Here is a 27,420-nt window from a genome sequence, read left to right as displayed (position 1 = left end):
TGTCAGTTACCAGGGCAACATACGGCGAGAACCAAACCTGCTCGCTAGCAGGTCTGCCAGAGCAAAATGCTGAGTTAGCCTTGTAGAAGTACAAATACCAAGCAGAACTCTACGTCTGAAGACGATGATCATCACCCGATTGGATGTTATACTGTTCCCTAATGTGAACTTGGGGGCCCTGAGGCGGCGGGATGACCAACAGGAAAAAGACGAAACAGTCGAGCTGTCATTGGATGATCGCCCTCTCTGTTTGAATATGTGACTAGGACACCTTTGAATGCATTTTCTTTTTCATTTCAGTGGAAATGGTCCAGTTTTAGATGGTTGCTGCTTGTCTGTAGTACAGACAGGTTGACAGTGCTCACCTGGCATCCATCACGGCTGCTTTAATAAATGAGTGCAATGGCGATTTGGTGCATTTTATTCTCTGAACGGCCATTGAAGAGGACAGACTGTGGACTTTATATTTATATATTTCAAATTCAAATTGGTAAATTTCTCTTTCGTGAGCTCAATAAAGTCTAGCTTATCTTAGTGGCAGACAAGTCCGTTTTGCATCTGTAGCGTGCGCTCAAACAGGTTTTTTTCACGTGTTGCCATGGAGGCTCGTGTAGTCGTCCTCAAACACCATCTGTTTGCGGTCGAACTCTGACTCCAGGTTGCTTAAACTACACATTGACCTCCGTTCAGAAACTGAAAACTCTGAGTTGCGCAGATCAAGAGATGAGCGACCCGTAGTTTTCTCAATGGCTTTGTTGAACCGGCTTCTTGGGACGGACCACAGGACTCCTCTTCAGAGTCAGGCAGACCGCCATAAAAGCCAACTGTGGTTTAGTTGTTTTTTGTTTGATTAATTCTGGGAGATTGGGACGGTGATATTTAGCCAGCATGGAGTCATCAAGAGAGAGATGGGTGCTGACAGGAGTGCACGGTTTTGTGTTCGAGATTTTGGAACACACGTGCTGCAAATCCAAATCTGAGGCCATGGTTCTCAATGTAGAGTGCTTTGCTGGAGGGTACCAGCCTCAAGTGGAGGAGTTTAGGTATCTCGGGGTCTTGTTCACCAGTGAGGGGCGAGAGTGACGGTTGCCTCCGCGACCAGGATAAGCAGGAGAAGACGGGCGCTGTATTTTTGCTTACTTTTATTTGTGAAGTTGAAAGGACGACCCCTTGATGGAGACGCACATTAAGCACACATTCCTCTGGAAGCACCTCCTAATGGAGGGAACCAGGTAGCCTTTGTGTAACCTGTGTGTGTGGAGAAATCATGTATCCGCAGTTCAGAAACGTCAGAGGGTTGATAAATGGCCCTCTTCAGGGGGGCGACTGAGAAACACGTCGAGGATTTGCCCTCCGCCACTCAAACCTCAGTAGCTGGCTCGGCTCCAGAGGTGGTCCATTCAAATCCTGCTGAATTGAGGCGTGAAGTTAAAACTCATTCAACTCATCTTCAGCACAAATGGAACTCAGCATAACAAGCCATAAAGATTGAAGTTTTGATGTGGCGAATGGCCAGCTGGTGTCCATTAATATACCTCAAGATACACCTCAGATAAACAGAGTAATCTCTTAAGGCTAAGGACCAATTCGAGTGTCGAGTGGATCAGTTGAGAGAAATGTTATTTAAGAACATCCCACAGAAACATTCCAACTGAACGATAGAGGCTTTGAATGAGTCCCATATTGATCATGAAAGAGGAGGCCACGATGGCTTCAAATACAGACACAAATCAGAGTCATGTGTTTGACTGTGAAGTGGTGAATATGAACCATCTTTTATTACAAGTAAGAATTTCCCCTGTGGTTATTGTCATGGGCGAAGCTCGGCTTCAACCTCTTCCCTCTTGCTGAACACACTGTCCAGACCAGCACGGCCCTCAGGGGAATGTTCTTCTCGAGGCATACTTAGGTGGATGTAACAGTCGATGTCAGTGTGAGCCTCATGTGAAAACAGAGACTGTCAGAATTCAAAACGTCCGCCTCTACGCCTAATAAACTCATTTCAACTCAAAGCAGCCAGAGTCCAGAGTTGCACAAAGGGACCTGGATCTGCCAACACTCTCCGTGGTAACAGAATTACACCGCCATCTTTTTTTTTGTCAACGGAATTTGTCCACCTGTTTGAGACCCACTTGTGAGAATCAACCAAGCCATTTACAAATAAAACCTACTCAAGGAAAATAAATAGCCATGCCAGTCCAATAACGTGCAGCCCCACTGTATGCTTCACCCTATAAGACATGATCATGAAGTTAAACCCCGAGATGCATTTGCTTCAATCAAAAGCCGAATCCATCAACAAGGACGCGACCGACTTGTCTGTCAACTTGAAAACCCTCTCCACCTTCATCTGAGCCTTCAAAGGCTTTCAAAACGCGCGGAAGAAAGTAAGTCCTGCAGCCAGCACTTGTCATTTTTCAGCTCAGACAGTTTACATGGGAGGTGTCAAATTACTTTTCAACGGCTCACCGCCACACTCCTCTCCTCGCCTCTCCCCTCACACCACCTTTAACCTAGAAGTGTGAGAAAGACAAGCAGGCAGCTGGGCCTGCAGCGGAATCAAGAACACTGTGTCATTTGGGTGAAACGCTTCACCACACTGAGGTAAATATGGTAATTATCAAGTCATTATCACAGAATATTGAAAAAGGCTGAACACCTGCCCAACAATACAAAGATTTTGGATAAATATGTATAAAATAATTTGTAAGATTGGGAAAATACAGGGGTTGGACAAAATAATGGAAACACCTTAAAGCTGTTTTAGCTTTAAGGTGTTAAAGGTGCTAAAATTATTTGCGAGATCTTGGGCTTTGAGATCCCATATTCATTTTACACCATGTATCTTGGACATATGGCGGATTGTTTTCATAAAAATGACACTGACTTGCTGAAAATCCTACTTGCAGCAGGAAAGAAAGCAATAACCAAGAACTGGTGGAAACCATCAGCACCAGATGTGAAGCCATGGATTAACATAGTGGCAAACATGGAGGCAATGGAGAGACCAACATACAGACTGCTTTGAATGAAACTGGGGGAAATGACTTTGTTCTAAAAAAAAAAAAAAGTAAATTAGTTCATTAAATCATATATTATGTATATTTTATTTTATTTTATTTTTCTGCATTTTGTTCACATATTTCACACACTTGATATTGTTACAAATGTTGGTAACTTCTTGACTCATTGTTAAGTCTGATAAAGTCAATACCAATGAAAAAACAAAACAAAAACAGAGTTTGTTTGTTTGTTCGTATTATCATAAAAATATCTGGGATGAAGAGTAGAGGGAAGAGGAGCAGGCACAAGAGGGTGAATTCTGTTCTTCATTCACAGTGGTGCCTAATAAAAAAGACATCTTGACTGCAGCGTTACCTTGTTGCCCATGACCTTGCCCCAAGACAGCAGCACTGAAACTGATGGTTCATTGTTCGTACTGCTGTGATGAGTGTAATAAATTAGCAGTGTGACACCAGATTCATCGAAAAATGATCACAAGACTCGCATCAACAGGCGGCTCAATCTCACGTTGTTCATTCATGAATGAGGACGAGATAATTGGAGATTATCTGCAGATTTATAGTAATTTCCCCTCAGATTACAAATGATGATATTTTCCTGTACACCTCGAGGCTTCGCCCGGTTGCCAGCTATCTAGGTCAGCATCAGCCGAAGCTTTACTCTTAAGATCGGACTGTACTCCAGAGTTCAAATGACCAACATTGTTGGAGCCGGGACAAGGTCACGAGTCAATGGGAGGGGAAATGGAAACAGGCATAAAAGAATGGAAATGTTGGAAAAATCTGGATTTGAAATGAGTCCTAAAAGTGCCCAAGTTGAAGCAAAAGTAGTAAAAATAAAATAAATAAAAACAAAACAAGGGGGAATTAAAAGTAAAGAACAAAAATTAAATCAATAAAAAAAAGTAAAATAAAAAAAAAAGCGTTATTTTTTTGACCTCCAGCCTTTACAAATGACAAATCGCTTGAACTGTGGTGCAGTACAAATCTTGATGAAGGATATTTTGAAAAGCCCAAAGGCCAGCTGAAATGTCATCGTGATAAATAGATAATATTAGCGGAAGCGGCAGGAAATCTCCTATCTCATCATCTTTTTATATGGGCCGCAAGATGAAGTGTGTTCTAGGATATTTTGGGACGACCCGCGTCACGTTCTCCAACACCGCGAGCATCAAAGAGGAGAGGAGTCAGGGAAGATGTTGCCACTGTCAGGGAGGATGGTTTTTTCCAGATTTCAGATTCACATCTCTATCAGGTCTCCCTGCTGGAAAACTGGCTTCCCTCAGCACCACAATCCACACGAAGAGAAGCTCAACCCAGAGGATCTGCTGGACGACTGACTTCCTCTGTGGAGTGAGTCTCCTTGTCCTTTAATAGAGAAGGACTCTTATACAGCAGCAAAACTTTCAGACCAGCAGTCACGCACAAGCACCCTTCACTCTGTGTTTCACATGGTTGACTCATTCTTCTCACCCCGGATGCATTGGCCATTATTGGGTGTTTTCAAAGTCAAAATACATTGAAGGAATATTGAAAATATATTTTGGAAATAAATTCCCTTTTTATCTTGAACATCTTGTCCATAGATATTTTGATTTATAGTCAAATTAAGTTAATATGAAATGATCATTCCAATAGGTTTCATGGCATATTTACACTTCTTACTACATTTCATCTTTTTAGGTTCATTTTGTCCTTGTTACTTACAAATATATTTTGGATATTTTTTGGTTATGATCTTCTATCTTTTGATGATGGCCCCTCACAACAGTTACAGTTTCAAATGTGTCAAACTGAATTTCCCACCTCTGTTCTATGCTCCAGCCCCTGCAATGCGTCACATCCACCTCACACTGCGATAAAACAAATCTCTCAGGTCTGTAACCTGAAGGTGACAAAGGATTTCTTCTTGTCCGCCACACTAACAGGTTAATCCATGTTCAGCCTCAAAAGCACATCCTTAGAATTAACCTCTGGGTTGTTGCATTAGTGACATATGAGGGTGAAAGTCCAGTGACACCAGGGGTCATGCATCTGACTCACTGACCGTCTCAGCCCCATCGACAGAACGATCTGACCTCGCTCTCTCTGTCCTGATCTAACCTGACTGCTTGTCTTACGTGACTTGCATAAGGCCCTCGGCGCTTAAATGCACTGAATCAATACACTATCTCAACTTCCATGCCTCGGCAAGCTCGCACCACACATCAGGCAAGTGCACATCTCTCAGATCTAACATTATAAGGGCCTACTCACAAAGACCATCTTCAGTCCCAGACCTCCCCAATCACATGTTCAACCACTTCAAATGGCAAACAAAAGCGTCCCAATCACCTCCACGACCGCAAGTGCCAGAGATAATGCTGGAGAACAGAGGTGCAGGAGCACGAGGCCGAGGAGCCACACACAGGTCTCGCATCACCCATAGGGCTCCACTTAAGAAACATGGTTTCGCTAGCAAAGAGAGTACCACTTCATTCTCTCTTGTTGCGTCGTGAATTCAGAATTATACAAATACAACACGCACATTACACACCCGTAGTTTCAAAGTGCAAATCCAATTGGATTCCAGCATGTTGGAGTGGTAAGAGGTCGTGGGTCAGACCCGGACAGTTTGCACCCAGAAAACGCCTCAGTCCAAGCCTGAGACTAAGTCGAGACCAAGGCCAATGAGGGGCGAGACCAAGACCAAACTCAAAACAGAAGTCTATTAGCCATAGTTCTTACTACAAAAGACATAATGGTCATTTTTTCAAAATAAATCGAAAAGTGAAATGGAACAGATTAGTGGTGCGTTGGTCTCGACGACAACACAAGCAGATGCGGGTCACATTCAGATGCCTGCTGAAGTGCTGCTACTAACATTAGCATCTCACTTGATGGGTGCTAAGAGAACCTGAAAAACATGATGCTGAAGATGATCAATCTTGTGAATTTAAGAGAAAGTGCAAGACTGTTTGAAATCAAAACTTTACTCAAGATCACAGGAGACACTTGAATCACACAGTGAATAAAAAACAAATCTGTCTTGATACACCTGTGCGTCAATCGGACACAACAACACTGAAGAGATGATGTGCTTTCAACACCACCGATTCCTCCAGTTAGAGAGTCATCAGTTTATTCTCAAGCATGTTTAGCGTTTGATTTTACAAAGACAGTATTACTCATTATCACTGAAAGTATAACAGTAAAATGTGGATAAAGCAATGGAACAATATTTCCTGGCAGGTTCAGTGGGGTCCATGGAAGTTGGCATTGGGAAACTCATGAAAATAAGCAGCAGTGAAGCCACTGAGTACTGGATGGCGCTTCAGTTTTGAGCCCTAATTTGCGAGGATTTATTTGAATTGCTGCCAAGGTTCTGACAATATAGTTCCTTTTCCTTTACTCATATCGCACTTAAAAATCTAAACTGCATCAATGAAATTTCCTTGAACAAATCACATCTTAAAGCCATAAAGCAGAATTTCAAACTCTGTCTTGAGTAAAACAATCATTTATTTACGGCCTCTCTGGACCCATATGCTGCTGAGGATACAGACAGATGACTGGGAGCTCAGTTTTCCACAGTGAAATAGGAGAATGGAAATTACAGGCGCGTGCTCCGACTCTCAGTCCCACTCCTCTTCGTCCCTGAATGGGTTGTCTTCCCTGGGGGGTTCCTGAAACCGGATGTTTGCCAGCATGTCTCTCATCGCCACCATGAGGCGGTTGACCTCCTGGTTCAGCTCCTGACCGGCGCGGGCCACTTCGGCTTGGTCCTCCTGCCTCGGTCCAGCCTGCACAAGGAGGTGACACTTACTGACCGGGTTCTTATCGCGAGGAGCAATGCTTTCACGTGGAGTCTCAGTGAAGACTGCTTGTTTCCACCGACGTGACATTAGACTGTCAAAGAAAACGGTCAAAGGTTTCATACAAAAAACATATACAAATATAAATAATAAGAATGGTAGGTGACCTCAGATCTTAACTTCTACCTTATAACATTTTAAAATCTGGATCTGGTGAACGGATGGAGAAAACCCATTGTTTCATCAAGAGGGAACTTTGCTCCCGAGGAGCGAGCAAGTGGGATGCATAAGGAGGGAAACAGTCTCCCTAAAGGACTCCTTAAAGTGAAGGAGAAAAATCACCTTTTGAGAATCTAAAGTGAGTTTCCTCACAGCCATGGACATGAAGAATATGGTCCATAAACACGATCAATGTCATGGTAGTTCCTGTGTGGGAGAAAGACACTATATACCTGCAACTTGACGTTGAATTCTGTCCTTGTCTTGCCCGAAGCTGAAGTCAAAACTGTTGGTCTTTGTCCTTCACTCCTGAGCAGCTTGACTGAGCTTCCCTCTCTGGCTTCTGACATGGGTGGTCTAACTGTTAACACTGGCCCTTGTCAGTTTTGATTCTCAAGTTTGCTCTGAAACTCAAATTTCAGAGTTGTGAAGGTGGTTGACAGCACCCAAAGGGGTAACAGTTTAACTGTTGCACTACTCTGTTTGTTTAAGAACAGCTCCAGCTGTAATTCACCAGCAGGAGAACACAATGTAGCACAGGCAGTGGGTCCCATGTAGATCTGTTGACGGTCGTCTGGCTCTGAGTGATTGAATCAGAATTCTAATCTTGTGGCACTCTCTTATGAGAAATCTGGTCTTAAATCCATTAGGAAGCTCAATCGGGATTTGACTGTTCTTTGAGATCATTTTTTTTTTTTTGGAAAAGTCATTCAAGGCCACCCCATTCCAAACAGTTGAATTACTGCTGAATAAAGTCGACATCATGAAGCTGGGTTTGGAGTCAGACACGACACAGATGAGCTTGAGACAGAGCCGGTGTCAAGCCAAGCTCTGATGTCAATATGGACATCAGCATTGTTGAACTCATCCAGACAGTTATTTCACCCTGACCTACACCCCCAGGCATCGTTGGATCTCCAGCTTCTGCAGACACAGTCTCACCAACGTTGTTTACAGTGAGCAGAAATCCCCTCCAACACAAACACACACGCTCAGACATGCATGCACATATTGACACAAACTTCCTCATGCACAGTGGTCTTAGCAATGTTTGAACCGTTGACTTCACTTTGAGTCACCAGCTTGGTTTGAACTTACGACAGTGCTGAATAAGACACGCGATCTGGCAGTAGTTTAGACTAATGAATATGACTGTTGTCTTTTGAGACAGGTTTCCCCAATTACCATGGAGTCAAGCTACAGTACAGGCCAAAAAGCTCAGCAGCGATGCCAACAAAGCAAAAGGTGGCAACTTTTTTTTTCTTTGCTACATAATTCCATACATCCAGCTTCATATAGAGTATTTGATGTCTTCAGTCTGTATCTAGAGTGCAGGATCATAAGACCTGCCCAAACTTTTGGCCTGTACTGAAGGTGTAAACTTTTAAAAACAGGGGTTATAAAGCCCTATACAATTGTATAAATGTTACCGTAGATGCCGAATTTTCACTGTTCATCACTATTAGTATCAAGTAAAGAATTCTTTAGTATTAGAAGCCATACATCACTCCAACCCTGCAACAGATACGACGATCATATACACAGACGATCATGTAAAACATGCTGAGTAAAAGTGAAACATTTGTAGACAAGGTTGCATAACCGAGTCTGTAGACATGACCAGAAGTTCGGTAGCATATGAAGGCAGTAGACTGAGGCACATTTATGATATCTATGGTGCATCTCTTCCTTGCTGTAACTGAATTATGTGATCAGGGTGGAAGCGACTATAAGGGAAACTAGCCCCAGGACCTTGTGTTAACATTTAACATGAACATCTGATGGAGAAGAATCTGCTTAGTTGATGGATCACATGAGCAGGACGACAAGTGAGGGCTGAAAATGAGACAAATCTAATATTGACACAAACAGTGCAGCTTGATAGTCGGGTATTACACCCTGGAATGGAGAGGCTCGGATGCTGGATCAACAAAAGTGCGACGTGATCATGACGCGGAAATGATCATGACTCCAATCGATTGCTCCATTGACACAAATGAGCTATAATGTCATGAAAATATTGGTCTCCTTCTTCAGTGTTCCTACTGAAAACTGGTCCGCAAAAGGAAAATAACTGATCAAAATATTGGGTCATAAGATGACCAAACCTCATTGAGGACTCTCAGATGTGGGTCAATAACAGACAGCTGAGGATGGGTTTGGCAACTGACCAGCCAGTTGAGAGGCACTTTCACAGTTCAGCACCACTGCTCCTCACATGCATCAATGACCCTCATTCCTTCCTCGTACCTATTTTGTTGCCTTTAATTTCTTGAAATAAGTTACGCTGACGAGCGCTGGCTAAAAACAGCTAAGCACAGTTGCTTTCTTGGGCCACAACTTGTACAATATCAGGCAGAATTTTATTCAGTTAAATGTGTTCTCTCATGACTTTCAACTTTGTTGGTATCCCTGAGGGTAAAGGGAAGTCTGGCAGTGCTGCGCACACTCAAATAATCTCATCTAATAACACAAGACATTATTTTGGTTGTGACGGGTCATGTGATCTAGGTGTCCCTCTAGGTCTTGGTCCACCAAAATGATTGGAGTGTAAACTATGTTTGCAGTTTTGTGGATGGATGAATGACAAATGGATGGATGACAGATAGATGGATGGATGGATGGATGGATGGATGGATGGCCGATGGATTGCTGGATGGATGAACAGATGGATGGATGGATGGACAGATGGACGGATGGATGGGTAGCAATTAAAAGGTTATATATAAGTTATATATAATTTGTGACAGTAAAAAGATGACGCCGACATCCTCACATAAAACTTTCCATTTTTCATTTCATGGAATCTCAAATCTGGACGGGTAAAACAAAACAGAGCTCAAGTTTTAATCATATAGACATGAATTAGCTGCGGGGCGTTTCAAGCACAATGTGTATCTTGTACTACAAATGACGGAAGAAATGTCCCAGCTATCCTGCAAATATTGGATTTGGTTTGAAGGCCCACAAGACCCAGCTGTGCCCGGGAGGATTGTGTGAGGCCAAGATAATGGTTAGATGTGTTTCAGTTATTTAACAAAGACGTAAGAGAAGCGAACTCCACTGAGGCCGGAAGGGCTAGAAGTATAAATAGCACTACTTAACTAAGGGAACTCTTTCTGAATACCATACCCTGTTTTGAAAGGAAGATTTGAAAACTTTCCTTCACGTCTATGGTATTGCTTTAAGTGCATTTACGATGAATGTAGGATGAAATATGCTTCTGAAATTAAATCGTTCGATATCAGACAACGTCTGTCTTCAATCTTTAGAGGCAGCAAAATCAGATCCACTGTCATGGTGGGTACTATGAACGTTTCCTATTCAAAATAAATGTTCATTCCATTTAGGATTCATGGATTTCTAGGACGTTAATAATGAAGACTGAGAAGAAGAAAGAGAGGAAAGGAAAGTGTGGAAAAATGAGAAGTGGAATTGGTCCCTTCAGAACAAACGGTAGAGTAGAGTATAGTAGACATAACAGCCGTGACACACGGGTTATGTACATCCACATTTAGAAGGTATGACACATACTCGTGACCATAAATATTTGTTTCACTTTCTCTTGCATTGTATTTGTCATAAGTTAAATAATGACTTAATAAATATCTCAGGGGAAGTTTGGTGCTGTTTATTTTCAATCCATTTCTACCCTCTATCTCTATAGTGACTAAACAGTAGAATAAACACCACCATTTAGTTTCCATTTCTTTTGGAAAATTGCCCAAATAAAATAAAAATGAATCACAGTAAAAATTGGAAAAAACATATTTTGCCGGTCAAATGTAAAAAGCATGTATGTCTGTGAAAACCGCTGTTTTTCTATAGGATGAAGCCTAAACGCACTACTTCCAAGACATAATATTATGGTTGCTATCACTTAATCAAAATTGATGGGCACATTTCATCCATGTAAGACTCAAGTGCTTTGCTATGGACAGCAGAGTGAGATAAGAACATTATTTCATCTTGATATATCTCTGTGATTTTTCCCTCACATTGTGTTGCTCACTGTTCATTCATCTTCTCCCACCCTCTCTGCCATGCTACCCCACTCAGTCGGTCACTCTCGGTGCAGTCCAGGGTGTATTGAAGCAAGGCATTTTTCTCATCTTGACTCTCACCATCAGCACTTCAATACAACATTTTAAACAGCCAAGCTGCAAATATGAAACCTGATGTAGTTACTACGTAACACAAGCAGGTGCCGGACATGAGTAATTTCAATTTTCAGAGCGTTTATATAAGAATAAATCAATAAATAAGGATTGAAAACTGTCCCCGGTAGTAGAAACAGGGGCCGTTGTAGTTATGTAGTAGGGGAGTGACAGAGAGCAAGAGAGAGAAAAAAAACAAAAAAAAATGAAAATAAAAGACAGAGAAAACTCAGTGCAAACAGCAGCAGTGATGTTCATAGTCTTGTAAAGGGCATTTTTGTTATTTGAGAGATGAGGAACAGTATCATCTGATGATGTCATAACATACAAATTAGATGAGTGAACTTACTTCCCATCCAAACTTTGGTTCACACTGAAGATTTTCATCAACAGTTTTCAAGCAATAGCCTTTTAAAATGGTGATCTCAAAGTTGAATATTTCACTGAATGGTTGAAGGGTTATGCTAACATCCCATAAGACAACACAACCCTGGTCCAATGTAAGCATCTTGCTGAGTCGGCGGCTTTCATAACTCATCTGGTTCCTGGACAGATTGGTAAAAGCCCCATGCTCCTATCTTTTCCAAAGTAGACAACATTACTTCTGAAACGTTTTTGTAACGTTGTCTTTTCTTGAGTTCTACTTTGTGGTGCAATTGAAAAAAATAATGTTTCTCGCCTGTTGGTGGACATCTAGCCTTTGGACTGTTTGGAGTGATCGGACTCCTTTTATGACTGGTTGATGGACGCATTTCAAATACAAAATGCAAATTCACCGAGAAAAGTCATCAAAAATGCTTAAATATTCTGCAACTTTCACAAAACAGCAACAGAACAATGAGTCAGCAAAATGTCGGTTCTAGCTCAAGCAAGACTTTCTGTGGTTGTAATACCAATTTCTGCGCCTCAAATCTCCCCTGCCATAATTGATTTCTCCACCTCATTAGCGGCTGCACCTTTGACCAATCATAACAATGGGGGAGAGAGGAGTCTCCTACACATGCAGAGAGAATTGACAAGTTTCACCCGACCACTACTCAAAGGAGAAACAACAATGGGCTGAGATTTACGATCAATGAAAGACCCGGAAAGGACCACAATATAGACCCTTTCACTGACAGTGCAAAAGTCATTCTTAGTCCAACATCACATGATGATAGAGGACACAGGCAGTTAAGTGTTCCTCCAACCAAACATGTTAAATCCGTCTCGGACGGCTGAGAGTTACGTGGGAAAACAATCCACTCAGTATGCATATGTAAAGAAGCACTAAGATGAAACCTATTATAACTTCAATGAGACTTCAGTGGGAAAGAGTCAGTTTAGTCAAGGCCAAGAAAACTTGGCCCCTCATGAATGTTGCCATTGTTAGTGACACACTTGGAAATCCAAAACAGAATTAACTGTTGGTCATATGCCTCCTTAGATATTTTGAGTCTATTTTGCTGCAGGGGGGACCATGAGTGTTCACAGGAAACATCAAGCTCAGGATCTGTTTTTTTCCCCCCAGATCTTCATCAACTCAGCGGTCCCCACACTCTTCAAGGGTCAAGTCAGTCAGTGAGTGCACAAACGGATTTTTGTCATCTCAAATCAAACAGCTCTCCAAAATGTCATTAAACCACACCAATCATTCCATACCAAAGTTAAAACTAATCCTGTGAATAAAGGCAGAAGATGATCAATTTTTCAGTTGATCTAAAAGAAGTAGGTCAATTTAGACTCAGTTATCATCAGAACTAATTGGGGGAAGAGCTGAGAGCTATTTCATCCGTCCGTTTCTATACCCAAAAACCAAACGCCATGGCTCGAGGACATTTTCAAGAAAACACCTCATTCTTTGAAGCGTTCTTTTCTCAAAGGAATAACATAGTAAAAGCCATGAGTGCAATGCAAATCAAAATGACCACAAATCTCGTGTTCTACCCACCTTCATAAAATTGTGTTCACTCGTTTAATCATCAAAGTTTTTTTTTTTTTATCTCTCCATCACCGCCGCTAGCAGCAAATGCCAAAGCGATGAAAGATAAATGCTTTTATTGAGCAGTTTAATTTTAGTATCCTAGCAGTACCTGGAGCTACCACAACACTGGAACACCGGTACTCACCTGAAGGTTGAAGTTAGGCAGTAAAGACCGGAAGAACAGTGACAGTGTGCTTTCATTAGATGAACCAACACTCTGCCTGTAAAATCGAAAATAACAAAATAATAATAAATATAATAAAATAATAATAAAACTCCAAGGTAAATTGAAGATGAACCAAAAATCATGACTCATTACCTCTCTGGTCGAGTGTATGATGTCACAGAGTTCAGAGGTGGGAGGGGGTCAAAGCCCATCACTGGCTGTGTGGTCACATCCTAAAAGGTCAAACAACTTTACACTTATGTTTAATTCAAATCTGTATTTCTGGCAACACCATGGCCTCCTGTACAAGGCCTGGAGGAGACATATGGCCAAAAAACACTTTGTACCTCATGGTGCCTTCAAGCATTGGAACACACTTTAACGTGTTGACCTTTACTCCTAACTCACAAAGCAGGTATCTGTTGTGTCAAGTTCATGAATGTGTTCTTACAAGTGGCAGGCTGGCTGTGGCTTCTTTGATCTCAGAAAGCAGGACGTGGCGGTGGATGCTACGTGGAGCGCTCTGGTATCTCTGCTTTCGTCTGCATGACAGTAAGAAACAGTCAAGAATATATAGAACTATCTTCCACGTGGCAAAAGTAAGGAAGTGCAGCGACCAACTTTGACGTGATTCAGAAATCAGAACTTACTTGTTTTGACACTCCTCAATAAAAGGATCCTTTGCATCAGACCGTTGCAGCACCACTTTCACATTCTCTTCCATCCAAAGCATCACAGCCGCCTCCCTCCACAGACTATGAGTTCTCCCCACATACAAAGAGGTCAGCTCCACCAAGGCGGGAGGTTGTCTAGGGGAAGCACGGCAAATGATGACACTGACCAACAATGTCCAACCAACCAACAGACTGAACACTGACGAACAAGTCACAGCTACCTAATCTGAGTCCTCGTTCCAAAGAATTCATGTGACGTGACCGTTGAGTCTGGCTGCACTGTGCACTGATCCAGCAAAGGCATCAGAACTGTGAGAGGAAACAGCAGTTGAAAGAAAGTGACTATTTAGCACATATCTGATCACCAAATGATACAAAGAAAAAGATATAGCAAGATTTGCTGAGATTGAACATCCCAACATAAATCTGACAAACCCAGAAAAGACCAAAAAGATTTTTACTATCATAGTAAAATGACAAAAAATGGTGAATGACCTGCTACTTTTGTTTATAAGGGCAGATATGTTTCTGGAATTCCCCAATTGCATGGTGGTAACAGTGGCTAACTGTTCCCTTCTTACCTCCAGGAAACATAATGAGAGCATTCTGCAGCAGCTGGTCTGCTTTGCATCTCTGTTTCTCACGTTCCGCTGGCTCCACATCTTCATCCTGACTGAGTTGAAAGTGGCATAGCGCAGAGGAGAACGCAAAATTTGGCAACTGGGATAGATTTTTGGGAGCCTGGGAGACATAATAAACAATACAATAAAACTTCCTACTTCTCATTTTCATTTGAAATATGGACTTGACTTTCACAGTACCTCCCACTCCTGGTACAGCTGGAGGAGGGGCCAGTACTGTCTTGACCGTAGCATCAGGAAATCGATGAGAAGGAGCATGCAAAGAGGATCAGAGTCTGGATCCAAACTGTGAAAAAGAAAACCCTGTTTATGTGATATGTAATAGTGGTGTCCATCTATGCAGCACGAGTACACTTAAGTGTCATTTACAACATAAAAGAAAAGAATTACCTTCCCAAGATTTTAAGTGTGAAATTAATATGAAAAATGCATATTTGTGTTCTGGGTTTAACAGAAATGTGCCTGTGAATCTGCTTCATCTTGATGACATTTTGATTATTATCATTATACAATTATAATAAAGGAATGAGTGAGAAATACTGCCCGCTGAGTGCCCCATCATCAATCAATGAATCACCAACTTTGTCTCCAATTTATACTGTCTTCACCAACTAAACTTCCATCAGAAGGAAACTACTACAGGTTTACTGGATGCTTCATGGGTTGGTGTTCTTGCTGTAATTGGTTGAAATATCCTTGGCAACAATCACTATGTGTTTTGGTAGTACTCTTTGCCTGAGTATTTCACCTCAGGATGAGTTTGCAGTACTCCAGAGCTGTCCATGGGCATCCTCTCTTCTCCAAAAACATGGCGTGCTTATAAAGAGCAAGATAAAATGCCCTGCAGAAAAAGGAAAAACAAATCACTGAAAAAAGAGAGTGACTCAAACGTGTGTGTGATCGCCAGCTTTCAACATAAGGTGTAATGATGATCCACACAGAGGGAAGCACAAACCAACCTGTTCTCAGGTCGGAGATAATCGAGGCGGCAAGTGCCCGAGGTCAGACTGAAGAGGGGGTGAAAGGCGCACTCAAAGCTGTACAGGGCCCTTTCTGGACGAAACAGAAAAACGGGTTTAGTTGTTGGTCTGTAACATTTGAACAACAAATGAGGTTGAAATTCAACTGAAGGCTGGAAAGACATTTTGAAAACATAAGACGTGAATATTGGACAGGTTGATCACCAGAAAATGGGATGTAGGACCCTCAGATCTGTGTGTGTGTGGAGTGGAGTGGACAAGAGGACATTATGGACGTGGTATCAACTGTTCCTCACAGGAAGATGGTAGCTCAGGCTCCCCCGTCCATAAAGAAGGTGACAGCCAAACCTGACTAATTAAAGACTAGTACCATTGTTACCACACACACTTTTCTTCTTCTGAAACATTCAACACAGCAGGCCATGATATCCTGATTTCAAAGTCATGGAGGACCAGCCTAGGACCAGCCTCAAGTTGGAGATCTAGAAAGAGAGGGTTGAATGTATCAAGGTTCACTTTGGGACCCAAAATGTTGCTATATTAAAGATATCTGAGAGCTCGGAACAAATGAACCATTTGTAGATGACAAAAAAATGTATTAATAATGAAGAGGACATTGCTGAGAAAACCAAAAAAGAGATGAAGAAAATTAATAATCGGTGACACATACACACCGTCTTAGAGCTAGTACAGTAGAAAGGGTCTCGAGAATGTAACTCCAAAAAGGTTAGGGGCAGAAGTTCAGCTTGCATTACACTCAGATTTAGGGTCAGTCAGAGGGTACATTTTAACTGACCCAGATTTAGAAAGATGGGGCCAAGTCACAACATTGAAGCAACCTATGTCAGGCAGGATGAACAAACTCTTTCAAGCCAGGGTTCATCCTTAAACGAGGTCTGACAGTCCGCCACCAACTCTCCTCTGATGTGAGCTGTGGACGATTTGATTACCCCAAAATTAATGAAACTGCACCACGGTGTGGTGACTTTGAGCGCATGATGTAGCAAATACACAGCCTTTCTGGTGTAAATAACAGGACAGAATTTCTGACCAATTTGTCACATACCACAAACTCATTTTTCATGAAGATACCGCTAAGACGCCAGATATTCAGTAATGTATCTGGATTAAAACACATGATTTAATGCCACTTGACAGCAGCAGCAGCAGACACTTTACTTAACTCAGTAAATTGGAAGCACGCATGCCAGCACTACAGTGAGGGTTGTGAAATGAAATATGAAATCCTTTGAAAAACAGCGCTTCACGTAACCATTACATTAATACAACAGGAAATTCAGGCAACTCCATGGACATTATCCAGAATGAATGAGTACGGAGTTGAGAAATAATTCATGAAACAATGTTTAAACAGAGTAAAAGGGCAGCTTATATTTCACTTGCTAGCTTGTTACTTAGTTTAGCGGCACAAAGAAAAGGGTCCTGGACGGACTGTTGGACATGTAAAAATGGATGCGTGGAATAGCATGTTATGGAGTAACTCATTAATGAAAGCCATTATGAGATTTGTATTAGTATGTCATCGATATGGCACCAGCAGAGTTTGATGCTATGTCGCTCTTGCAGGTCCTTTCGCTCAGTTCTTCAGTTTCAGTAATTATACTCCCAAGTATTTCAGAGTACATACACACATCATCAGTTAACTACTGCTTAGTCCTGGTCAGGGTTGCGGGAAGTGGTGGTGCTTAACCCAGCAGTCATCGGGTGAGAGGCAGGAATACACCCGGGACAGTTTGCCAGTCCATCACAGGGCACGCACACACACACACGCACGCAACTAGGGGCAATTTTAGAGTGTTAAATGAACGTAGTGGGCATGTCTTTGGGGTGTGGAAGGAAACCGGAGAAAACCCACGCACACACGAGGAGAATATGCAAACTCCATGCACCTCCTTGTTGCAAGGCCACTAGGCCGCCGTGTGGCCCTATTTCAGAATAAACAAGTCAATTTTAATGTTTTCAACCAACAACAAAAGTAGTTGAGTCACATGATAAAGCGGCAGCTTTGTCTAGCTATTCTCACTGAACACAATAAAGAGGATTCTCTTTTGTAAATGGTTGACTGCAGAAACAATTATTAATGAAAACAATGAGCCAACTAGGGCTGCAATGACTATTCGACATAGCAATTGACAGATAAATTAGTTGCAAATGGGATCTTAAATCCATTCGTCGTGACGGTTTTTTCCTTGCACACGCTGTGGCTGTGTGAGCACTGTGACCCCAAACTTAACACTGTTTTGCTAAAGACACATCAAGGGACACGTACCTGACACTGCAGATGACGCATAATTCATATCGCCCGCAGGCTTTAAAAACTTCTCTGCCGCACACATCGCTGCAATACTTTTACTGGAACTGCAGAGCTAAAAAGCCATGTATCATTTCCCGATTGATACAAGCAAATGTATGAAATCAGAGCAATCCGTTCCGGATTACAATTTTCTCCCAGGTCTGGCAACAAGCTGTTTTTTCCGTCACGGTAGACACACACAGTGTCACTCACGCACATGCTGGCTGTGACTCATTATCTCAACACTGACCAGACGGCGCTAGTCTGATCACCACACCCCTCACATACCATAGAGTAGCCATAGTCTGAGATTAGTCAACTACCTAAAGAGCCATGAGTTGGACCTCTACTAAAGATATAATGGCTGGATACCTAGTTTTGTTTTTTGTTGGTTTTTTTTGCACAGAACAATTTCAAGAAAATAATCGCACCCCTGTAACAGATATATTAATTGGACTTGTATTGAACATAAATGTAGATTGATCATCCTCCCTAGTCACAGAAACGCATGCCCTCCTTCCATCAAGTCTTTTGCCCAGGTTCTTCCACTTGTACTGGTTGTGAAAAAAGTTGAAAGGATCAAAAGCAAAGAGGAAACTTTGTCATGGGATCAACAAGGCCCATCCTTGAGAAGAATGAGAAGACAAACTCATGTTAAGTGAACAGCGCGTTTCGCCAATAATACAAAACAGACTTGACTTTAAAAGCATAACAATGTCTGAAGCGGGACTGTGTTATTTCATGTCTCCATAATCGAGTAGAACAAAAACATGAAGTTGCAACACAGGAAGCGGCTGTATCCCTCTGGCCACGAACTCGACCACTTACAGCCATGATAAAACTAAAGCATTCAGGCCACACAGTGGCCAGTAGCTATACTGGGAGTCTATCATAGCTTCCATAGCAACTTAAAAGCAGATAAAGACATTACATTTTGTTCAATTATATTATTTAAAAAATCCATACCGATGAGGTCTCTAGCCATCTCTTGATCCTCCTGGATGCGGCAGACATCGGAAAGCTGCAGCAACGAATCAATGTGGTAGGGATTTAACTGCAGCAAGGCCTGCACAGAAAGAAGATAAGCACCATAAACAATTTAAGAACAACATATGACATCATAACTTCGTCAAGCTTTTGTAAGTGACTCCAGAGCATAAACGACAGAAGCAAAAATGTCATTCTGTGGGAATAATTTCCATGATAGGACCAACACACTCTCTTGAAATGCTTAAGTTATAAACCAATAAACCATGTCTACTGGTACAGTGCCTCCAGTATCTCCCATCATCGGTTGCCGCAGCAAGTTACCCTCTTCCACCACTCACCATCCACCATCCTACTCATACCTGTCTTCTTCATGGCGTAGTTTGCAGCAGCCATAAACCTCACTGTCTGCTGTGATCCATATATCTTCACATGCCACATTTTTTGTCCATCATATCCACTGTCTCCTCACCAAACCACCTAGCCTCCATAACTTGGTTTCCAAACTTCTCCGCATGACCTGCCCCCAGATATACTCATATCTTTCCCCTCCTTGCCACTCACAATTAGAACCTCAGTATAGTCATCTATGTCACATATAAATCTAACTGCACATCACCCACCTGTCGGCAATGTTCAAATGATAAATTAGATGTGGTCAGCGTTTAATGCTTGTCTGTTGACATACATATTTACATTGATATATTTCTACCCTCCCCATAATCACAAGCTCATTCTCAGCCCCAGTGCCCATGTAAAGGTGTGTGGAAAACATAATGCAAAGAATTTTTCATGCATGTTCCTCTCGCGCCCTGATGTATTTAATGATGAGCAAGATGATTACCACAATGTTGTTGGGATCCATGGAATCCACAGCGTCGAGGAACTTGAACTGCACTTGCTGGTATTCCCGACTGTGCTCGAAGCTGAAGTACTGGATGCCGTCTTTCGTCTGAAGTAGTGTCATGGAGATTCCTATTGAGATGTTAAAGTCAGGATAAATATCAAAAACAGGACAGAAAAAAAATCAACTGAAAGCACTTAGATATTTATAACAGTGGTTCTCATCTTGTGGGACGGGACCGAAAAAGGGTCATGAAGTCCTTTTCAGTTGGTCACAGGCTTTTTCTGATTTTACTAAACAGGACATAACAGTAACATAAAACATACTGTTGTTTAGGCCGGCCGATTTATCAGGGCTTATATTGGCATTTATGACATTGTCATGATTGGCTGATCTAATGCACCAATCAATAAATAAATTATTTATTAAAATACTTTGATATCTATATTTATACATGATGATTTATTGAATTTAACATCGCAAGCTAGAAAGGACAAAACAAAGCAGGTGTTCCTCACACAACTTGTTGTGAAGCTGCAGCACTGCGTGCAAAGTAGACCAGCAACTGCAGACATCAGAGCCAGCCAGTCACGATGGCAGTTGTTTGGCCATACTTCTCCATCAAGAAAAATGAGCACCAAATGGCAATTTGCAACATGTGCACCAATGGACTCAGACAAAGCATTAAAACAAGACACTTGGGCTCAAATCAACGTGCGTTGTTTATTTATTTGCTTTAAAAGCTGCAATGTTTCCAATGGGGTGTTGCTCAGTATTATTGTTATTTAGTAGGTTTGAGTAGGAAAAAAAAGAACAATCTGCAAAAATCGGTATCGGCCTGTTAGAACTTAAAAATTGGGTATGGGCCAAAAAAGGTGATTGCTGCGCCCCTAGCTTTACCGTGTTGTATGTAAGCTTCAGACCACACCGTGACCATTTGATGAGCAGATTTAAAATGTACATGGGTTTAAATGGAATTGAATGTGTGCAGCAAATTATGTTAAACGTAGCACTTTACCCTTGCATTGACATAACCCACCTGGCCGACTGAAGCGGGGCCAACTGTCTTTTGGACTAGTCATCCAGGTGCTTCGCTGAAACTGACGGTTTCTATGTCGCGGTCTGCAGTATTTGAAAGAATGCGTTAGTACATGAGGAGACAGATTGTAGACGAGCAGTACATTCCTAGCCTATTAGTTACCTCTGATCTCCCAAGACGGCTCTGGCACCAAAATACCTCTTCAGCTCCGTCTCTGGGTTGAGATTCCTGAAGTGAGCACAGGAACATTTTAGATGATGCCAAATATTGAGATGACACTGAAATATCATCCGGCATAAATGTTATGCTTTTAGGACAGACGAATTTACAAATGAAAAGTTTCTTCCAACGTTTTCAGGAAGACACTTCTCAATATCTGACTTATATATACTTTTCATAATAAGTTTTCAGTCATGGCAGCATAGCATTGCATCTTTGTTAAGTCAATGTCGTGGTAATGTTTGTGAACGATGATGAGATGTTTTTTACAGATGAAAGGACAGTTTCATTGGTAACTCTTAATGGTACATGGGAGGAAAGTCAATATGACACTAACTTGTCCAGGGCCATGCCCTATTGATTATGGAAAAAAACTTGACTTAGTTCAGTTTGAATGTGTTTAGCGACCTCCAACTGCAAAACATTGCTACTGCAAGTACATTGAACTCATAAAACCTTGTGTGACTTTTTTACTAAGTCTTCTCTCACTTATGCAAAGAGGGTGTGTGTGTGTGTGTGTGTGTGTGGGGGGGGGGGGGGGGGGGGTTAATTTACATGACTCCTTTTGAATTGACTTTCAAATTTTTCCCTACGCGTTAATGAGCCTTGCGATATTGTCATTATTACAACCAATTTTCCTTCTGTGGGTCTAACTGAACACCGATACTGAACTGGGTAGCTGTGAGACTTGAATAATAAAAGACCAGTGACCACACAACAAGTGCTCGAAACTGAAGAGAAACAAAAAACAACCACTGAGTCTATGGAGTACAATTTTTAGCATTTTAGCTTTCCCACCTGTGCTCCACATGAAGAACACATCTCCTGTCAGCCGCTCCACCATCGTCTTTCTGAAGACTCAAACCATTGGTCTGCTCCAAGTTCTCCAGTAACAAGTCAATGTTGTCATCCTGTGCTAGATCCTGACTCACACACAGAGAGACAGAGCAAGACAAAATCATTTTAATGTGAACATGTTGGAGAATACGAACAGCAGAGCAGAAATGGGAGACAAAAAAAAAAATTGAAATTTACATCTACATTACAAACAGGTTTAGGATGGATAGGAAGGACGAACATTCATGTTAGTGAGTGGATAGATTGACAGAAGCTGCCTGTGTGTGCAAATCCTCCCAAGAGGGTTTGGCCATTTTAGAGACTCTTCCAAATTGAGAGAATGTTAAGATGCTTGCAGACTTGGAAGATGTGCCGAACATTAGTCCACAATAAGCCACAGCAATTTTCAGTTGACAAATTCAGACATATTTTTTAGCTGCTAACAGCTAAAAAACATCTTACCTGTCCATCTTCAGGTGTTGCTTTAGACTTCTTCTTTTTCTTTTTCTTTTTAGTTCCTGATGAAGACTGTCGAACAAAGCGAAAATATACAGGTAATTATATGGCAACAAAAAAATACAACGGCCAAGAGCTGTTTACCAACCTTTACTTCAGCAGGATGCTCTTCTTGTGTCTGTCCAGCATCAGCAGCCGTCTTTTCTGTTTTACATTCATCTGTTTTCTCCTTTCCCTCGTCAGGAGACAATTTATCCCCATCCTTGTCCGCATCTGATATCTATTAAAGAAAACGGAAAATGTGATATGGGGGCGTGAAGTATTTAAAATGATTTTTTTTTTAATCACATCACATGCAGATAACAGAGACAAGTCAACTAGATAACCAGCAAAATGCATACATTGTTTATCCAGCAGCTGTTATGACAATACAGTCTTCATGTTGAACAGATGCCATGTTATTGTTTCTATGTATCTATCCAACAATGACGCTGTATTGTCGCAACAGCAGCTGGATAACGAAATACAAGTAGATGAAGTAATATTGACTTCACAAAATCTACCAAGTTACAAAGGAACGTTTTTCATAATTACACAAATATGCATTAATAATGCATATTGTGCAAATGCAAATGCATTAACTTCACCAAAGCCTGATAAGAAAATCATACCGTCTTGTTAGCTTCGTGCTTCTACTGTATCTGAAAGACTTTGAGATCATGCAGCCATGCAGGACCACAGAGAAAATGAAATCTGGCCTCCAGATTATTTGTCTTCAAGCAACTAATGTCATGAAGCTATTGAAAACAATTAAACTACCAAAAGAACTCAACCGAGCCACACACGCACTTCCTGGCTCTGCTCTAGGCTTCAGTGGGTGACAGAGGTCCACACCATGTCCCCACCAGCGAGACACTAGTATGTGACGCTCTTCTTTCAGTCATGAACATTGTGACAGCTCAACCAATGATTCTTGTATATACAGTGAGAGACTAAAACAGGCACGCTCTCCACTCCGGTTATTACACGTGCAACAGTGACATTAGCATGGCAGTTTACCAATTCATAAATGTTACTGAAGTTTTGTCGGTCTTTCTTCTTCTTCTTCTTTCTGTTCTGTGAGTTTGACTGTGGACTGAAAGTAGCCGAGTCCAGGTGCTCCTCCTCCTCTTCGTCCACCTCAGCCTGCTCGGCGTCGTCACCTAAAGTTAAAGCCTCAAAGTCCAGCGCCTCCTGGCCTCGCTGTTTCCCTTTGAGCCTTCGAAGTGCCCGGGTAGACATTTCCCACTACATAAGTAGAGCAACAGGCTCCGATATTATTACGAATATGAAGAGCTATGGTCTATCCGACAGATAAACACGAAGCCATTAAGGCTTGTCTTCTTCTACGTGGTTTCAAAGGTTTTCAAATGCGGCGCTGCCTCCTGCCGGACAATAGAAGCATTGTATCAAATAATAATAGTCGATTACCGATTTCTACGGTTCTAGTTATTTGTTATTTATTATTTGTAATCATTATAATAACACCAGTCGTTTGCTCAGCCATTGCTTTTGTGATTAGTCCATCTGGGCCACCCAGATCATCTTGGGTATCTTTGTGACAGACTGAGAAATGAATAATTCAATTTAAGACCACCATTGGGATCAATATAGCAAAGAAAAAAATGTAAAAATATGAATATATTTTCATCTACCCCTTTAATAACACACAATTGTAACCTCCCTTTTTGAGAAACAGTTAGCCAGCTAATAATACATATTGGCTAAATAGACATTACATGCTTTTTGATATCTAAAAATTGCATGTACATGTCTCTATGTGAGGAACAATACTGTCTGTACCAATGTAATACTGCAAATGAAATCAGACAAAGGATGTTTAAATCTGAATTATTTTTGTTTGAACCTGTCTCACCCCGAGTAACAATAATCGTCAACAGTTACAACATACATTTCAGCTGGCAGCTAATGTTGAGAGGCCTGAGAGTAAATACAATATAAAATAAAATCACATCCGACCAAAACATTGAGTCATCCTAGCAGTTCAACCGGGAGGGGGGAGACTCACACAAGCCTTCAAAGTTATTCTCAATGCTTTAAATAGTTGAGCGCTGTTTCAGAGACACAGAAAAATGAGGAAGCCCTGCAGTGTTTCTCTTCAGACAACTAAGACAATAGCTTCCATAAAAGCCATCTGTAAAAGAGAGAAAACAGCGTTGCATAAGTAATAAAGGTCAGACAAGGAATGACTGAACTCATCAGTCAAGCATTAGGCACAATAACAGCAGTGTCATTTTCTCTTGTCTGGCTTACAAAACACTTCTGGGTTCAGGGAAATTCTCAGGTATTGAAATACAGGATGTTTTACAAAAAAAAGAGAGAAGTTGCCCAAGCAGTTTCAACGCGCTCACAAAAAAAAGACATCACACAAAAGGCTTCAGCAAGAATTACTTTAAAGGTCTCTTTAATTCAGAGGAATTCAAAGGCATATAAAAGAGATTGAAAAAAAGAGCTAGCAGTGATTCCATCTTGTTTGGAAACACGTAATATGAATCACTTCAAATATACCATTTTAAATAAAGGGCAACATAGTTTAAAATACATTCACACTAACCAAAATGTAAAAGGTGTGCAGACTTTAAAGCGTTTTGGTTGATGCAGACAGCAATTAAAAAACAAAAAAACTCAAGGAAATTAGACTATGAAATTGACACATCCTTCATTTTAGACTTTCTCACACTTCACAGAAGGTTAGACTATAAATGGAAGTACCCTGTCCAGAGCGCTGAAGTAAATCCATCTGACTATTTTTTTGATCTCTGTAACTGATCAGATAGTGATCACTGCTGTCTGGTTCACTCATCGGTGACCGTCATGGGGTTGTCATAGGCCGCTGCCTCCAGGTCGTCTACGTGTTTCCGCCGCACATCTGCAATGGCTGGTCTTGGCGGAGGATCCTTCGGGGGCTGCTTGATGCTTTCAATCGGCTTCCTTGTTTCTTGCTTCTTAGGGAGAATGGGTTCCCAATGCTCTCCTCGGATCGCAGCCTTGGGAATGGAAAGGAGTCTAATCGGTATATGCATCATTTTTAAAGAGTTAAATTGGGTGGATATATTGAAGTAAGCCAGGGTGGCCAGGACATAACTAAAAAACAAGGTTCTCTAGAACAGTGTCTGAGGAACTATTAGAACCAGTAGACGATCTACCAACGTTAGGAGATACATGGATTCGGTCACATTCCTTCTATACACTATAGATCCATTGTGATGCACTGACTCGTCCGTAGCGAAGAAGTGGGTCAAATGTGCAACTTCCGAGTTGTTTTTAAATCTGAAGTGCATCTAACGTGACCACACACAATAAAAGATATCTCATCTAAACAGGGAAACAATAGGTCATTTGTGCAAGTGGATGTGAAAACATTCTTGCTTCACCCTTCGATGGTCTGATTTCACAACTGCTGTGTGCCAACAATGCAATATAAATGTCTTCCTTCTTACCATTTCCTCATTGGCTTCCTGTAAGAGATCATAATGCACCAGAGTTTTATAGTAAGGAGGGAGAGACTTACTGCAAGGTAGATGAGGCTGGCAATGCCCAGACAGACACACCCGAGGACCGTTGCAAGCATAAACCCTCCAGGGACACAAATGCTAGACATAAAACAGCAGTAGAAGGAGGGTCATTTGTCTTGTTATACATGTGGCTGGAGGAATGTAGCAGAGCAAAACAAGATGGACAGTGATATGAACTCACGCAGCATGCAGGAACGCTCTGACATAGTAGTTCCTTGTCAGCGGCCCGAAGGCTTTCACACACACAGTGAAGCAGTACTGACCTCTGAGGAGAAAACCAGAGTCAGAACACTTTTGAGAGCTGTCAGTTAAAGGCTGAGATTCACACTCACGATCTTTCCACACTTGTGCCTTTTGACCTTTTGCTGCGAGGGTACTCAAGCAAGCAGACAAAAAACCCTGCAGCTCTGATCCATCTGTCAAGGAGCGTTTTGAATGTTTCAAGAAGCAAAACAAGTTCGTCCAACACACAAAGATGAAAAGCATCTTAAAAATGGGCACCGTATTGAACTTGATATGAACACAGTTCACTTAACAATCAACAACTCATCGCTTACATGGCACAGTTGCGTACATGACTGCAAAAAATTGTGTGGAATGTACAGTACTCACCAAATAGTAAGCCATTACTAAATGAGCCAGGTAGATTACCCAAGTGATTTCTGAGTGAATTTGCAACAGGTGGTCATTTATACAGGATTATCTGATGCTAACCTACATTGTGAAATTACACTGACGATTCCATGCATCATAGCAAACACAGACTCATAAACTTGTGTGTCTGAGTCAGAGTAGGCAGCGAGAAAGGGCATTTGGAAATATGTGATGGAAATGTCACCCTCGCTGACTCGATGACAGGCGAAAGAAAAACAAAGATCTTCTGAAACAAATCCAACTGGTATTTTTAATGCAGCCATGCGTGAGAATATATCAAATAAAGAAGATTGAAAGAGAGATCAATGCGTCAGAGAAGAAATAGAAAATATGGTGTTCACAGGTGGTTTCGTCATTAAAGAAAAAATTAACTCTTAGCTTTAGTTCACTCATCTTTTGTGTGTGGGGAATGTGTTTCTGGTCCAACATAAAGTGAAGGATACACAGCATAAGCAGCGAACTGCCAGCCTCTGAACTGCCCTGCCACTCCGACTATACCACCTGTGAGGAGAACTGAAAGAAGAACCGAGAAATTAAATAGTTCCAAATGGAGCTCGAAACATTAAAAAAGTGTTTTTTCTTTCTTGCATATTAAACATTCCCTGAAACAAGCCGAGTAACTCACTGAGTCCAGACGCCAGCGCCTGCTCGTTGGCCCACATTGCCCATTCGATCTTCCCCATCTTCTTCTTTCCCCCAGCAGCTGACAGAGCGACCTTTTAGTGAGGAACTCAAAACTCAGTTGGACACGACAAGGAAGAAGGGAGCCCGATTTAAGCGCGGAGGGGAGTCGACATGCGAAGTATGGGCAGGTCGGATTCCGCTGGGTTGCCGGCGTCACTTCCGCTCAGAGACACCTGACAGCTCGGGGAACTAAA

At 41.7% G+C, this 27,420-nt stretch overlaps 2 protein-coding genes across 2 annotated transcripts; both read right to left on the bottom strand.

Annotated features, from left to right (window-relative positions):
• Positions 1-6,003: 6,003 nt before the first annotated feature.
• On the bottom strand, positions 6,004-24,026 carry tcf25 (transcription factor 25 (basic helix-loop-helix)). Its single transcript, XM_053865191.1, has 18 exons — positions 23,373-24,026; positions 22,462-22,593; positions 22,320-22,385; positions 21,819-21,943; positions 20,964-21,029; positions 20,802-20,884; positions 19,763-19,893; positions 18,898-18,997; positions 15,597-15,690; positions 15,386-15,478; positions 14,818-14,923; positions 14,578-14,737; positions 14,218-14,305; positions 13,973-14,131; positions 13,774-13,864; positions 13,476-13,555; positions 13,302-13,377; positions 6,004-6,805 (listed from the first exon to the last, which is right to left on the bottom strand). The coding sequence occupies exons 1-18, from the start codon at positions 23,592-23,594 to the stop codon at positions 6,638-6,640; spliced, it is 2,040 nt and encodes a 679-aa protein (XP_053721166.1). The 5' UTR covers positions 23,595-24,026; the 3' UTR covers positions 6,004-6,637.
• A 161-nt stretch (positions 24,027-24,187) lies between these two features.
• Positions 24,188-27,353, bottom strand: LOC128758828 (cytochrome b-245 light chain). The gene is made up of 6 exons (XM_053865193.1): positions 27,168-27,353; positions 26,986-27,055; positions 26,221-26,295; positions 26,070-26,153; positions 25,885-25,966; positions 24,188-25,360 (listed from the first exon to the last, which is right to left on the bottom strand). The coding sequence occupies exons 1-6, from the start codon at positions 27,223-27,225 to the stop codon at positions 25,169-25,171; spliced, it is 561 nt and encodes a 186-aa protein (XP_053721168.1). The 5' UTR covers positions 27,226-27,353; the 3' UTR covers positions 24,188-25,168.
• Between the last annotated feature and the right edge of the window lie 67 nt (positions 27,354-27,420).

Source organism: Synchiropus splendidus, chromosome 5 (assembly GCF_027744825.2).
Source record: "Synchiropus splendidus isolate RoL2022-P1 chromosome 5, RoL_Sspl_1.0, whole genome shotgun sequence".
NCBI lineage: Eukaryota > Metazoa > Chordata > Actinopteri > Syngnathiformes > Callionymidae > Synchiropus > Synchiropus splendidus.
This window is presented reverse-complemented; position numbering and strand designations above follow the sequence as displayed.